The sequence below is a fragment of the Rhinopithecus roxellana genome, chromosome 11 (genome assembly GCF_007565055.1).
Source record: "Rhinopithecus roxellana isolate Shanxi Qingling chromosome 11, ASM756505v1, whole genome shotgun sequence".
NCBI classification, from domain to species: domain Eukaryota; kingdom Metazoa; phylum Chordata; class Mammalia; order Primates; family Cercopithecidae; genus Rhinopithecus; species Rhinopithecus roxellana.
Genome location: NC_044559.1, coordinates 54,314,991 through 54,330,757, shown reverse-complemented (window position 1 = coordinate 54,330,757; position 15,767 = coordinate 54,314,991). Strand labels below are relative to the sequence as shown.

General features: G+C 38.6%; 1 protein-coding gene across 1 annotated transcript in view; it reads left to right on the top strand.

The window, feature by feature from the left end:
• The window catches only part of CCDC7 (coiled-coil domain containing 7), a 502,976-nt gene that overhangs the window by 96,156 nt on the left and 391,053 nt on the right, over positions 1–15,767 (top strand). The window contains exons 13-14 of the mRNA XM_030940622.1: positions 1,855–1,940; positions 2,802–2,856. Of these exons, the coding sequence (XP_030796482.1) occupies positions 1,855–1,940; positions 2,802–2,856 (141 nt within the window). The remainder of the gene's footprint in view (positions 1–1,854; positions 1,941–2,801; positions 2,857–15,767) is intronic.

Sequence of the window (15,767 nt, the reverse complement as noted above, 5' to 3'; positions counted from 1 at the left end):
GATTGGAATCTACTTTGTCATTTGTCCACCAACAGTGACAAAGGAAAAGTGGTGCCATTATGCAATCCATTTAATTCATAAGCATATTACTCTGAGTAACTGGCCGCCCATCCATGGGATCCTTCATTGGGTACTCCTGAAATCAGACATGTTCCTGTAGAAAGAATTCTAAGTTAGGCTTCCTATGCACCTATCAAGAATCAAGAGAATAGATTGTATCAAACAATGGCAGGGAAATCCTTTAGCAATTCTAATCCACTTTGGGTTTTCAGCTGTTTTTACATCTAAAGCAATAGACTAGAACTGAATTCTCTTCTACATTGTAAAATCACAGTTGTGGAATTACAGGAATTCTGGTGATATTAAGGTGAAATAACAAAACACACAAAAGGCCCTATTTTAACAGTTGACACGACAGTAAATTTTGAGAGAGAGAGAAACTGTAACTTCATTTTGGAAATGCTCCTCCACCAAATAAGGGCTTTTCCCCCTATTGTTTAAGGAACCAGTTGGATTGAAAGATGTGGAAATAGGCAGTTGTAGAACTTGATCTTCCAAGTACCCCATGTACCTTTATTGAACTTAATTATAATACTGTCAAATTGCCATGATCTCACTAAAGGATTTCTATTTGCTATCTATTAAAAATAAAGCCCTGAATACATTTTTATTCTTTCTACTGAAAAAAAAAAAATGATCTTGTACTACACAGCAGCTCAAGAATACTTTAAGACGTGGTTAGTTCTGCTATAATGTTTGTTTGAAATGCAAACTTGTTCCAACTTAATTGACAATTTGAGCATAGTTTGAATTTCACATGTGCTTCAGCAGTTTCATCTGCAAAAACAATGAGTGAAAGCAGAAGGGCTGGGTGCAGTGTCTCACGCCTGTAGTCCCAGCAATTTGGGAGGCCGAGGTGGGCGGATCACCTGAGGTCAGGAGTTCAAGACCAGCCTGATCAATATGATGAAATCCCGTCTCTACTAAAAATGCAAAAATTAGCTGGGTGTGGTGGCAGGCCCCTGTAATCTAAGCTGCTCAGGAGGCTGAGACAGGAGAATTGTGTGAACCCAGGAGGTGGAGGTTGCAGTGAGCTGAGATCGTGCCACTGCACTCCAGCATGGACAACAGAGTGAGACTCGCATCTCAAAACAAACAAACAAACAAAAAAAAAACAACAAAAAAAAAAAACAAAAAAGAAAAAAAGCAGAAAGCAACTTTCTCCATCTACCTTGGTTCACCTGTGTATAGTATGCCACACCAGCCCACATCTGGTTGTATGACATTTTAATTTCAGATAATTTCCTTCCACTCTGCAATAACTCACAAGTTGCAACCTATTCAGTGCTCACTTTCACAAACAAGTTTCAGGTCTTTCTCAAAATCAAAGTCTATATTTCTCATGGTATTTATGTATTCTTAATCATTTAACTGTGTACTATAGTACTGTTTTTCTTAGGTTTTATTTTTAAAATATATCACCTACAAGGTTTTTGCAAGATGTGCACCTAACCCATTTCCCCCATACATCCTATAGGTTTTATTGCGTGTTTTTGCTTAGTGAGGTGATTTTCAGGAAGGCATATGCCACTTTATAACATAATTGATTGTAATTGTCAGAAAAATTTAAATGTTTTAATATGTATTAGCTTATATACAACTTACACCACATAAAGCACTATTACAAACAGACCAGATGTGTCATTTTGTTTTGCTTCTATGCAGATAATTTTTCTTGAAACGTTGTATAGTGACTCTTAGAGTAAAATGTACATTAACAATATATATTATCATATTTTTCTATAACTTATTGTGTTTTCAACCCTTTGTTTCTGCTTATATAAAATTATACAGAAAACTAAGCCTACAAATAATCGAACAAAGAAAGCTGCGAAAACTGTGAAGAAAAAAGACAAAGGAAAATCTGAGGATTCAGAAAAGTAAGACATAAAGATACATGTTAATCTTTTTTTGTTAATTTATATTTTCTTTTTATACAAACAATTTAAAGTCAAATAAACATAACTTATGAATAAGCTTTTGAAAACATAAAATTGGCAAACACATGTTTTTATAAGCATACCAGTATATGATTATGGGATAAAGCTAAAAAGGGAAGAACAAAGAACCAAAAATGGACTGGAAGAGGAGATTGAACCACAATACATTCAGAAATAGGTAAACAGAATTAAATCTTTAATTTTAGGAAAAAAGCATTTACATTGTTTCTTTAATGGTCTAGCTCATGCTTTGTAATTTGTTAACTCCACAGTCTTGGCTGTTCTTTTCTACTGTACTTATTAATTGTATTATTCTTATAAAAAGTTATTTATTTTTGTGTATGTGTATTATTATAAAGTAGCATTTTTAAGTAAATATTTTCTTTAGTATTATAAAATAATTATTGCATTTGAATTTGCCTGGTTAAACCCTGATATTAAAATATTTTTTAAAAGGAAACTATGAAGTCAAACTTTATAGAATTCCACAAATCCTGAAAAGAAATTCACGGGACAAATGGCTTTGACCTTTAACAAAAAATCACCCAAGAAGAAAAAATGACCAATATGCTTTGAATATCTGTCTTTTCACATCTTAATCATACCAGTGAGAAGTTAGCTTGAGAAATGTTATTCAGTTGTTTGTAATTTAGCCTGTATGAATTTTATGTCTCTTAGAAATATGATTTTTTTAAAAAAACTTCATTATTTTAAAATTGTTTAAAAAGTCCTCCTCAAGAAAGCAAAGCGGTGATGCATTTAAAAATGTCATGATGCATTTTAAAACATTTTATGTTACAGGAAGATGTCTCCAGAAAAAGAGTTTAAAATAAAAGAAGATTTGGATCAAGTACAGGTAACACACCCACTCTCTGTATGCATCAATATTTGATTAATACTTGCTCTGATAGTCATATGTAGAGAAACATTATTGTGTATGGGTTTATAGGTATATATATCTGTGTGTGTATGTGTCTCTGTGTGTGTGTGTGTGAACTAAAATTCTTCCTGAGATAATGTCTTTCTTGTTGATGGACTCTTCTCATCAAGGTTCAGAAAACGAAATGGCAAACCCGGGCATATTTGTGTCAATATTATGAAAATTACCATGGTTTAAACAACTATAGAGGAAAGAACATCATATTGGGAGTCAGAACAGCAACTTACTGGTTATATGACTTTGGAGAATTCCCTTTAACCTATTTGAATTTCAAATTTTTCAAAACGTTTGTAACCCAAATGTATAAAATAATAGCTACTCTATTTGTCTTAAAAAGGTATAAATATTTCACTCCACAAGCCAGAAGAGAGTGGGGGCCAATATTCAACATTCTTAAAGAAAAGAATTTTCAACCCAGAGTTTCATATCCAGCCAAACTAAGTTTCATAAGTGAAGGAGAAATAAAGTTCTTTACAGACAAGGCAAATGCTGAGAGATTTCGTCACCACCAGACCTGCCCTACAAGAGCTCCTGAAGGAAGCACTAAACATGGAAAGGAACAACCGGTACCAGCCATTGCAAAAATATGCCAAAATGTAAAGACCATCAATGCTAGGAAGAAACTACATCAACTAACGAGCAAAATAACCAGCTAACATCATTATGACAGGATCAAGTTCACACATAGTAATATTAACCTTAAATGTAAATGGGCTAAATGGTCCAATTAAAAGATACAGACTGGCAAATTGGATAAAGAGTCAAGACCCATCAGTTTGCTGTATTCAGGAGACCCATCTCACGTGCACATAGGCTCAAAATAAAGGGATGGAGGAAGATCTACCAAGCAAATGGAAAACAAAAAATGGCAGGGATTGCAATCCTAGTCTCTGATAAAACAGACTTTAAACCAACAAAGATCAAAAGAGACAAAGAAGGTCATTACATAATGGTAAAGAGATCAATTCAACAAGAAGTGCTAACTATCCTAAATATATATGCACCCAATTCAGGAGCACCCAGATTCAAAAAGCAAGTCCTGAGAGACCTACAAAGAGACTTAGACTCCCACACAATAGTAATGGGAGATTTTAACACCCCGCTGTCAACATGAGACAGATCAATGAGACAATGTTAAAAAGGATATCCAGGAATTGAACTCAACTCTGCACCAAGTGAACCTAATAGCCATCTACAGAACTCTCCACCCCAAATCAACAGAATATACATTCTTCTCAGCACCACATTGCACTTATTCCAAAATTGACCACATAGTTGGAAGTAAAGCACTCCTCAGCAAATGTAAAGGACAGAAATTATAACAAACCATCTCTCAGACCACAGTGCAATCAAAATAGAACTCAGGACTAAAAACTCAATCAAAACCACTCAACTACATGGAAACTGACCAACCTGCTCCTGAATGACTACTGGGTACATAATGAAATGAAGGCAGAAATGAAGATGTTCTTTGAAACCAATGAGAACAAAGATACAACATACCAGAATCTCTGGGACACATTTAACGCAGTGGGTAGAGGGAAATTTATAGCACTAAATGCCCACAAGAGAAAGCAGGAGAGATCTAAAATTGACACACTAACATCACAATTAAAAGAACTAGAGAAGCAAGAGCAAACACAGTCAAAAGCTAGCAGAAGGCAAGAAATAACTAAGATCAGAGCAGAACTGAAGGAGATAAAGACACAAAAAACCCTTCAAAAAGTCAATGAATCCAGGAGCTGGTTTTTTGAAAAGATCAACAGAATTGATAGACCGCTAGCAAGACTAATAAAGAAGAAAAGAGAGAAGAATCAAATAGACACAATAAAGAATGATAAAGGGGATATCACGACCGACCCCACAGAAATATAAACCACCATCAGAGAATACTATAAACACCTCTATGCAAGTAAACTAGAAAACTTAGAAGAAAGGAATAAATTCCTGGACACATACACTCTCCCAAGACTAAACCAGGAAGAAGTTGAATCCATGAATAGACAACAGGCTCTGAAATTGAGGCAATAATTAATAGCCTACCAACCAAAAAGTCCAGGACCAGACAGAGTCACAGCCGAATTCTACCAGAGATACAAGAAGGAGCTGGTACCATTCCTTCTGAAACTTTCAATCAATAGAAAAAGAGGGAATCCTCCCTGACTCATTTTACGAGGCCAACATTATCCTGATACCAAAGCCTGGCAGAGATGCAACAAAAAAAGAGAATTTTAGAACAATATCCCTAATGAACATCAATGGAGAAATCCTCAATAAAATACTGGCAAACCGAATCCAACAGCACATCAAAAAGCTTATCCACCATGATCAAGTGGGCTTCATCCCTGGGATGCAAGGCTGGTTCAACATATGCAAATCAATAAATGTAATCCAGCATATAAACAGAACCAAAGACGAAAACCACTTGATTATCTCAATAGATGCAGAAAATGACAAAATTCAACAGCCCTTCATGGTAAAAATGCTCAATAAATTCGGTATTGATGGAACATCTCTCGAAATAATAAGAGCTATTTATGACAAACCCACAACCAATATCATACTGAATGGGCAAAAACTGGAAGCATTCCCCTTGAACACTGGCACAAAACAGGGATGTCCTCTGTCACAACTCCTATTCAACACAGTGTTGGAAGTTCTGGTCAGGGCAATCAGGCAGGAGAAGGAAATAAAGGGTATTCAGTTAGAAAAAGAGGAAGTCAAATTTTCCCTGTTTGCAGATGACATGATTGTATATTTAGAAAACCCCATCGTCTCAGCCCAAAATCTGCTTAAGCTGATAAGCAAGTTCAGCAAAGTCTCAGGATACAAAATCAATGTGCAAAAGTCACTAGCATTCTTATACACCAATAAAAGACAAACAGAGAGCCAAATCATGAGTGAACCCCCATTCATAATTGCTTCAAAGAGAATAAAATACCTAGGAATTCAATTTACAAGGGATGTGAAGGACCTCTTCAAGGAGAACTACAAACTACTGCTCAATGAAATAAAAGAGGACACAAACAAATGGAAGAATATTCCATGCTCATGGATAGGAAGAATCAATATCGTGAAAATGGCCATACTCCCCAAGGTAATTTATAGATTCAATGCCATCCCCATCAAGCTACCAATGACTTTCTTCACAGAATTGGAAAAAACTGCTTTAAAGTTCATATGGAACCAAAAAAGAGCCCACATTGCCAAGACAGTCCTAAGCCAAGAGAGCAAAGCTGGAGACATCATGCTAACTGACTTCAAACTATACTACAAGGCTACAGTAACCAAAACAGCATGGTACTGGTACCAAAACAGAGATATAGACCAATGGAACAGAACAGAGCCCTCAGAAATAATACCATGCATCTACAACCATCTGATCTTTGATAAACCTGACAAAAACAAGAAATGGGGAAAGGATTCCCTATTTAATAAATGGTGCTGGGAAAACTGGCTAACCATAAGTAGAAAGCTGAAACTGGATCCCTTCCTTACACCTTATACAAAAATTAATTCAAGGTGGATTAGAGACTTAAATGTCAGACCTAAAATCACAGAAACTCTAGAAGAAAACCTAGGCAATACCATTTAGGACATAGGCATGGGCAAGGACTTCATGTCTAAAACACCAAAAGCAATGGCAACTAAAGCCAAAATTGACAAATGAGATCTAATTAAACTAAAGAGCTTCTGCACAGCAAAAGAAACTACCATCAGAGTGAACAGGCAACCTACAGAATGGGAGAACATTTTTGCAATCTACTCATCTGACAAAGAGCTAATATCCAGAACCTACAAAGAACTCAAACAAATGTACAAGAAAAAAACAAACAATATTTCAAAAAATGGGCAAAGGATATGAACAGACACTTCCGAAAAGAAGACATTTATGCAGCCAACACATGAAAAATTGCTCATCATCACTAGTCATCAGAGAAATACAAATCAAAACTACAATGAGATACCATCTCACACCAGTTAGAATGATGATCATTAAAAAGTCAGGAAACAACAGGTGCTGGAGAGGATGTGGAGAAATAGGAATACTTCTACACTGTTGGTGGGACAGTAAACTAGTTCAACCATTGTGGAAGACAGTGTTGCAATTCCTCATGGATCTAGAACTAGAAATACCATTTGACCCAGCCATCCCATTACTGGGTATATACGCAAAGGATTATAAATCATGCTCCTATAAAGACATATGCACATGGATGTTTATTGCAGCACTATTCACAATAGCAAAGACTTGGAACCAACCCAAATGTCCATCAATGACAGAATGCATTAAGAAAATGTGGCACATATACACCATGGAATACTATGCAGCCATAAAAAAGGATGAGTTTATGTCCTCTGTAGGGACATGGGTGCAGCTGGAAACCATTATTCTCAGCAAACTATCGCCAGAACAGAAAACCAAACACCGCATGTTCTCACTCATAGGTGGGAACTGAACAATGAGAACACTTGGACACGGGAAGGGGAACATGACACACTGGGGCCTGTTGTGGGGTCGGGGGAGTGGGGAGGGATAGCATTAGGAGATATACCTAATGTAAATGATGAGTTAATGGGTGCAGCACACCAATGTGGCGTATGTATACATATGTTACAAACCTGCACATTGTGCACACGTACCCTAGAACTTAAAGTATAACAAAAAAGAAAAAAGGTATAAACGTTTTAAGATGCAATGTAAAACTTCTTCAGAAATTGTAAACTCTATATGTGACTCTGGTTTATGTGATCCCATCAAAGGAATAAAGGTAACCTGTTATTACATTTTGACTTTTGAATATTTTTTTTTCTTTTGCTACCTGTTAATTTCTTTTTTTGGATTTACATTTTTTTCAAAAGATAAATACAAAATTAAGAAAGAGTTCAAATTCGGATGGCCGAATAGGAACAGCTCCAGTCTCCAACTCCCAGCGCGAGCGACACAGAAGACCGGTGATTTCTGCATTTTCAACTGAGGTACTGGGGTCATCTCACTAGGGAGTGCTGGACAATGGGTGCTGGTCAGCTGCTGCAGCCTGACCAGCGAGAGCTGAAGCAGGGCGAGGCATCGCCTCACCTGGGAAGCGCAAGGGGGAAGGGAATCCGTTTTCCTAGCCAGGGGAACTGAGACACACAACACCTGGAAAATCAGGTAACTCCCACCCCAATACTGCACTTTAAGCAGACAGGCACACCAGGAGAATATATCCCACACCTGGCTGGGAGGGTCCCACACCCACGGAGCCTCCCTCACTGCTAACACAGCAGTCTGCCGCGATCTATCCGCAAGGCAGCAGTGAGGCTGGGGGAGGGGCGCCCGCCATTGCTGAGGCTTAAGTAGGTAAACAAAGCCCCTGGGAAGCTCGAACTGGGTGGAGCTCACAGCAGCTCAAGGAAGCCTGTCTGTCTCTGTAGTCTCCACCTCTGGGGACAGCGCACAGCTGAAGACCAACAGGGGAAGCAGCAGGGGCCGGTGCAGATGCGAACGACTCTGTCTGACAGCTTTGGGGAGAGCCGTGGATCTCCCAACGCAGAGGTTGAGATCTGAGAACGGACAGACTGCCTGCTCAGGTGGGTCCCTGACCCCTGAGTAGCCTAGCTGGGAGACATCCCCCACTAGGGGCAGTCTCACACCCCACACCTCACAGGGTGGAGTACACCCCTGAGAGGAAACTTCCAAGGGAAGAATCAGGTACACTCGCTGTTCAGCAATATTCTATCTTCGGCAACCTCTGCTGCTGATACCCAGGCAAACAGGGTCTGGAGTGGACCTCAAGCAATCTCCAACAGACCAACAGACAGTCCTTCTGATTGTCAGAAGGAAAACTATCAAACAGGAAGGACACCTATACCAAAACCCCATCAGTACGTCACCATCATCAAAGAACAGAGACAGATAAAACCACAAAGATGGGGAAGAAGCAGGGCAGAAAAGCTGGAAATTCAAAAAATAAGAGCGCATCTCCCCCTGCAAAGGAGCGCAGCCCATCGCCAGCAATGGATCAAAGCTGGTCAGAGAACGACTTTGACGAGATGAGAGAAGAAGGCTTCAGTCCATCAAACTTCTCAGAGCTAAAGGAGGAATTACGTACCCAGCGCAAAGAAACTAAAAATCTTGAAAAAAGAGTGGAAGAATTGACAGCCAGACTAATTAATGCAGAGAAGATCATAAACGAAATGACAGAGATGAAAACCATGACACGAGAAATACGTGACAAATGCACAAGCTTCAGTAACTGACTCGATCAACTGGAAGAAAGAGTATCAGCGATTGAGGATCAAATGAATGAAATGAAGCGAGAAGAGAAACCAAAAGAAAAAAGAAGAAAAAGAAATGAACAAAGCCTGCAAGAAGTATGGGATTATGTAAAAAGACCAAATCTACGTCTGATTGGTGTGCCTGAAAGTGAGGGGGAAAATGGAACCAAGTTGGAAAACACTCTTCAGGATATCATCCAGGAGAACTTCCCCAACCTAGTAGGGCAGGCCAACATTCAAATTCAGGAAATACAGAGAACGCCACAAAGATACTCCTCGAGAAGAGCAACTCCAAGACACATAATTGCCAGATTCACCAAAGTTGAAATGAAGGAAAAAATCTTAAGAGCAGCCAGAGAGAAAGGTCGGGTTACCCACAAAGGGAAGCCCATCAGACTAACAGCAGATCTCTCGGCAGAAACTCTACAAGCCAGAAGAGAGTGGGGGCCAATATTCAACGTTCTTAAAGAAAAGAATTTTCAACCCAGATTTCATATCCAGCTAAACTAAGTTTCATAAGTGAAGGAGAAATAAAATCCTTTACAGATAAGCAAATGCTTAGAGATTTTGTCACCACCAGGCCTGCCTTACAAGAGACCCTGAAGGAAGCCCTAAACATGGAAAGGAACAACCTGTACCAGCCATTGCAAAAACATGCCAAAATGTAAAGACCATTGAGGCTAGGAAGAAACTGCATCAAATAACGAGCAAAATAACCAGTTAATATCATAATGACAGGATCAAGTTCACACATAACAATATTAACCTTAAATGTAAATGGACTAAATGCTCCAATTAAAAGACACAGACTGGCAAAGTGGATAAAGAGTCAAGACCCGTCAGTCTGCTGTATTCAGGAGACCCATCTCACATGCAGAGACATACATAGGCTCAAAATAAAGGGATGGAGGAAGATCTACCAAGCAAATGGAGAACAAAAAAAAGCAGGGGTTGCAATCCTAGTCTCTGATAAAACAGACTTTAAACCATCAAAGATCAAAAGAGACAAAGAAGGCCATTACATAATGGTAAAGGGATCAATTCAACAGGAAGAGCTAACTCTCCTAAACATATATGCACCCAATACAGGAGCACCGAGATTCATAAAGCAAGTCCTTAGAGACTTACAAAGAGACTTAGACTCCCATACAATAATAATGGGAGACTTCAACACTCCACTGTCAACATTAGACAGATCAACGAGACAGAAAGTTAACAAGGATATCCAAGAATTGAACTCATCTCTGCACCAAGCGGACCTAATAGACATCGATAGAACTCTCCACCCCAAATCAACAGAATATACATTCTTCTCAGCACCACATCGCACTTATTCCAAACTTGACCACATAATTGGAAGTAAAGCACTCCTCAGCAAATGTACAAGAACAGAAATTATAACAAACTGTCTCTCAGACCACAGTGCAATCAAACTAGAACTCAGGACTAAGAAACTCAATCAAAACCACTCAACTACATGGAAACTGAACAACCTGCTCCTGAATGACTACTGGGTACATAACGAAATGAAAGCAGAAATAAAGATGTTCTTTGAAACCAATGAGGACAAAGATACAACATACCAGAATCTCTGGGACACATTTAAAGCAGTGTGTAGAGGGAAATTTATAGCACTAAATGCCCACAAGAGAAAGCAGGAAAGATCTAAAATTGACACTCTAACATCACAATTAAAAGAACTAGAGAGGCAAGAGCAAACACATTCAAAAGCTAGCAGAAGGCAAGAAATAACTAAGATCAGAGCAGAACTGAAGGAGATAGAGACACAAAAAACCCTCCAAAAAATCAATGAATCCAGGAGTTGGTTTTTTGAAAAGATCAACAAAATTGACAGACTGCTAGCAAGACTAATAAAGAAGAAAAGAGAGAGGAATCAAATAGACGCAATAAAAAATGATAAAGGGGGTATCACCACCGACCCCACAGAAATACAAACAACCATCAGAGAATACTATAAACGCCTCTACGCAAATCAACTAGAAAATCTAGAAGAAATGGATAATTTCCTGGACACTTCCACTCTCCCAAGACTAAACCAGGAAGAAGTTGAATCCCTGAATAGACCAATAGCAGGCTCTGAAATTGAGGCAACAATTAATAGCCTACCCACCAAAAAAAGTCCAGGACCAGATGGATTCACAGCTGAATTCTACCAGAGGTACAAGGAGGAGCTGGTACCATTCCTTCTGAAACTATTCCAATCAATAGAAAAAGAGGGAATCCTCCCTAACTCATTTTATGAGGCCAACATAATCCTGATACCAAAGCCTTGCAGAGACACAACAAAAAAAGAGAATTTTAGACCAATATCCCTGATGAACATCAATGCAAAAATTCTCAATAAAATACTGGCAAACCGGATTCAGCAGCACATCAAAAAGCTTATCCACCATGATCAAGTGGGCTTCATCCCTGGGATGCAAGGCTGGTTCAACATTCGCAAATCAATAAACGTAATCCAGCATATAAACAGAACCAAAGACAAGAACCACATGATTATCTCAATAGCTGCAGAAAAGGCTTTTGACGAAATTCAACAGCCCTTCATGCTAAATACGCTCAATAAATTTGGTATTGATGGAACGTACCTAAAAATAATAAGAGCTATTTATGACAAACCCACAGCTAATATCATTCTGAATGGGCAAAAACTGGAAAAATTCCCTTTGAAAACTGGCACAAGACAGGGATGCCCTCTCTCACCACTCCTATTCAACATAGTGTTGGAAGTTCTGGCTAGGGCAATCAGGCAAGAGAAAGAAATCAAGGGCATCCAGTTAGGAAAAGAAGAAGTCAATTTGTCCCTCTTTGCCGATGACATGATTGTATATTTAGAAAACCCCATTGTCTCAGCCCAAAATCTCCTTAAGCTGATAAGCAGCTTCAGCAAAGTCTCAGGATACAAAATTAATGTGCAAAAATCACAAGCATTCTTATACACCAGTAACAGACAAGCAGAGAGCCAAATCAGGAATGAACTTCCATTCACAATTGCTTCAAAGAGAATAAAATACCTAGGAATCCAGCTTACAAGGGATGTAAAGGACCTCTTCAAGGAGAACTACAAACCACTGCTCAGTGAAATCAAAGAGGACACAAACAAATGGAAGAACATACCATGCTCATGGAAAAGAAGAATCAATATTGTGAAAATGGCCATACTGCCCAAGGTAATTTATAGATTCAATGCCATCCCCATTAAGCTACCAATGAATTTCTTCACAGAAGTGGAAAAAACTGCTTTAAAGTTCATATGGAACCAAAAAGGACCCCCCATTGCCAAGAAAATCCTAAGCCAAAACAACAAAGCTGGAGGCACCACGCTACCTGACTTCAAACTATACTACAAGGCTACAGTAACCAAAACAGCATAGTACTGGTACCAAAACAGAGCTATAGACCAATGGAACAGAACAGAGTCCTCAGAAATAATACCACACATCTGCAGCCATCTGATCTTTGACAAACCTGAGAGAAACAAGAAATGGGGAAAGGATTCCCTATTTAATAAATGGTGCTGGGAAAATTGGCTAGCCATAAGTAGAAAGCTGAAACTGGATCCTTTCCTTACCCCTTATACAAAGATTAATTCAAGATGGATTAGAGACTTAAATGTTAGACCTAATACCATAAAAACCCTAGAAGAAAATCTAGGTAGTACCATTCAGGACATAGGCATGGGCAAGGACTTCATGTCTAAAACACCAAAAGCAACGGCAGCAAAAGCCAAAATTGACAAATGGGATATGATTAAACTAAAGAGGTTTTGCACAGCAAAAGAAACTACCATCAGAGTGAACAGGCAACCTACAGAATGGGAAAAAATTTTTGCAACCTACTCATCTGACAAAGGGCTAATATCCAGAATCTACAAAGAACTCAAACAAATATACAAGGAAAAAACAAACAACCCCATCAAAAAGTGGGCAAAGGATACGAACAGACATTTCTCAAAAGAAGACATTCATACAGCCAAGAGACACATGAAAAAATGCTCATCATCACTCGCCATCAGAGAAATGCAAATCAAAACCACAATGAGATACCATCTCACACCAGTTAGAATGGCAATCATTAAGAAGTCAGGAAACAACAGGTGTTGGAGAGGATGTGGAGAAATAGGAACACTTTTACACTGTTGGTGGGATTGTAAACTAGTTCAACCATTATGGAAAACAGTATGGCAATTCCTCAAGGATCTAGAACTAAATGTACCATATGACCCAGCCATCCCACTACTGGGTATATACCCAAAGGATTATAAATTATTCTACTACAAAGACACATGCACACGTATGTTTATTGCAGCACTATTCACAATAGCAAAGACTTGGAATCAACCCAAATGTCCATCTGTGACAGACTGGATTAAGAAAATGTGGCACATATACACCATGGAATACTATGCAGCCATAAAAAAGGATGAGTTTGCGTCCTTTGTAGGGACATGGATGCAGCTGGAAACCATCATTCTTAGCAAACTATCACAAGAAGAGAAAACCAAACACCGCATGTTCTCACTCATAGGTGGGAACTGAACAATGAGATCACTTGGACTCGGGAAGGGGAACATCACACACTGGGGCCTATCATGGGGAGGGGGGAGGAGGGAGGGATTGCATTGGGGAGTTATACATGATATAAATGATGAATTGATGGGTGCTGACGCGTTGATGGGTGCAGCACACCAACATGGCACAAGTATACATATGTAACAAACCTGCACGTTATGCACATGCACCCTAGAACTTAAAGTATAATTAAAAATAAAAAAAGAAAACAAACAAAAAAAAAGTGGGCACTAGCCAGGGATTTCAGAATTTAGTCAATTTACCATATAATTCAGTATAAAGTGTATTCACTCGGAAAATATATTTTTCACTATATATTTTGCTATGTCTTTTGGAGAAGCATATAAACTTTTTCTTGAATATTTATTTTTTAGCCCAAACTTTGATCTTAATAAATCATTCATTATCTTTAAAAAAAAATAAAAGAGTTCAAATTCAAAGCAAATATGCTTGATATTTCAAAACAATTCTGTATACAAAGTACAATTTTATATACAAAGTACAAAATACAAAACAATTCTATATACAAAGTACATTTTCCAAAATGGCTTTTGGAAAAAAACCAAAAGCCCCCATAAATTAGAGTGGCTAGACACATTCAATTCTGGCAGAAAGAAACTTGGAATTTAATGCAATGTTATTTCTGTCGCCTAGAAACTAAAGCCTTAATTGTCTCAGATATTTTCCATCTCCTTATGGGCATTTCTTGAAGACAACAATGGAGCAAGCTTTTTAATGAACCTGCCATAGCAAAAAAACCAGTGATAGATGCCACACTGGAAAGAAGACAACAGTGTAACCTAAAAGGGAGCTACTGGCAGAAATAAAACTAGTTGTACTGATAATATTGAGACCTTTGCAGATGTTTATATTACTGTACAATCTTAAATTATTGTTTATCAACCTTTTGGTCTCACAAATTAAGAATGTACTAGTCAAGAACCAAGGAGTTATGACCAGTTCACAATACTGTTTCCTTCACTTGCCCTTTAGATATAATGGGTCTGGAATTCTCAATGAGTATTACGTGGTTTGGGAATTCTGGCAATTTTCCTTCCATGACCTCCCTATACTTACCTCCATTTCAAAATATACAAAGCTGAGTGACAGAGGCAAAAATTAATTCCTAAAGATCCAAAGGGTAAACAATACCTGTCAAATTTGATATGTCTGGGCAGGATGTGGTGGCTCACGCCTGTAATACCAGCACTTTGGGAGGCCGAGGCAGGCAGATCACTTGAGGTCAGGAGTTCGAGACTAGCCTGGCCAACATGGGGAAACCCCCGTCTCTATAAAAATACAAAAATTAGCTGGGCATGGTGGCATGCGCCTGCAGTCCCAGCCACTCTGGAGACTGAGGCAGAAGACTCACGTGAACCAGGGAGGCGGAGGCTGCAGTGAGCCGAGACCGCACCACTGCATGCCAGCCTGGGCAACAAAGCAAAACTCTGTCTCAAAAAAAAAAAAAAAAGTAGCCTCTGGAAAAAATGACGCATGATGGTGGGGCAGCCTTAGGCTCTGGTGCAGAGGAGAGAGGGAGAGGTGGAGGAGGGAGAGAGAGAGACCAAAGATTGGGCTGAATTCTACAAGCAGGCAAAACAGCACATCTATCCATTCAGATCACCCTGGCATAACTGTCTCCTGAAAAACAGCAAATGCTCTAACTACTAGGGATAGACTCTAGTTTGCTGTTCATAAAAGGATTCTGTAAGGGTATCTTTGCTCTATAATTAACAGAGTGTGAGATATAACAGAAACTTTAGATTGTCTTGCTACTCACTGACCTTAAATATTATCCTTCTTTTGCAACTATCAAGTCACTTAAAAATTTTAATCATTGCATACCCTATAAACTTCCTATAAACAACATGTTATTGCAAAATGTTTAAAAAGATGTGAGAAAATATCTGTAGAGTGTGGTATCAGAAAAGGCGGAGACTTTTTTCCCAAATGATTCTTTCCCAAACTGGGAAG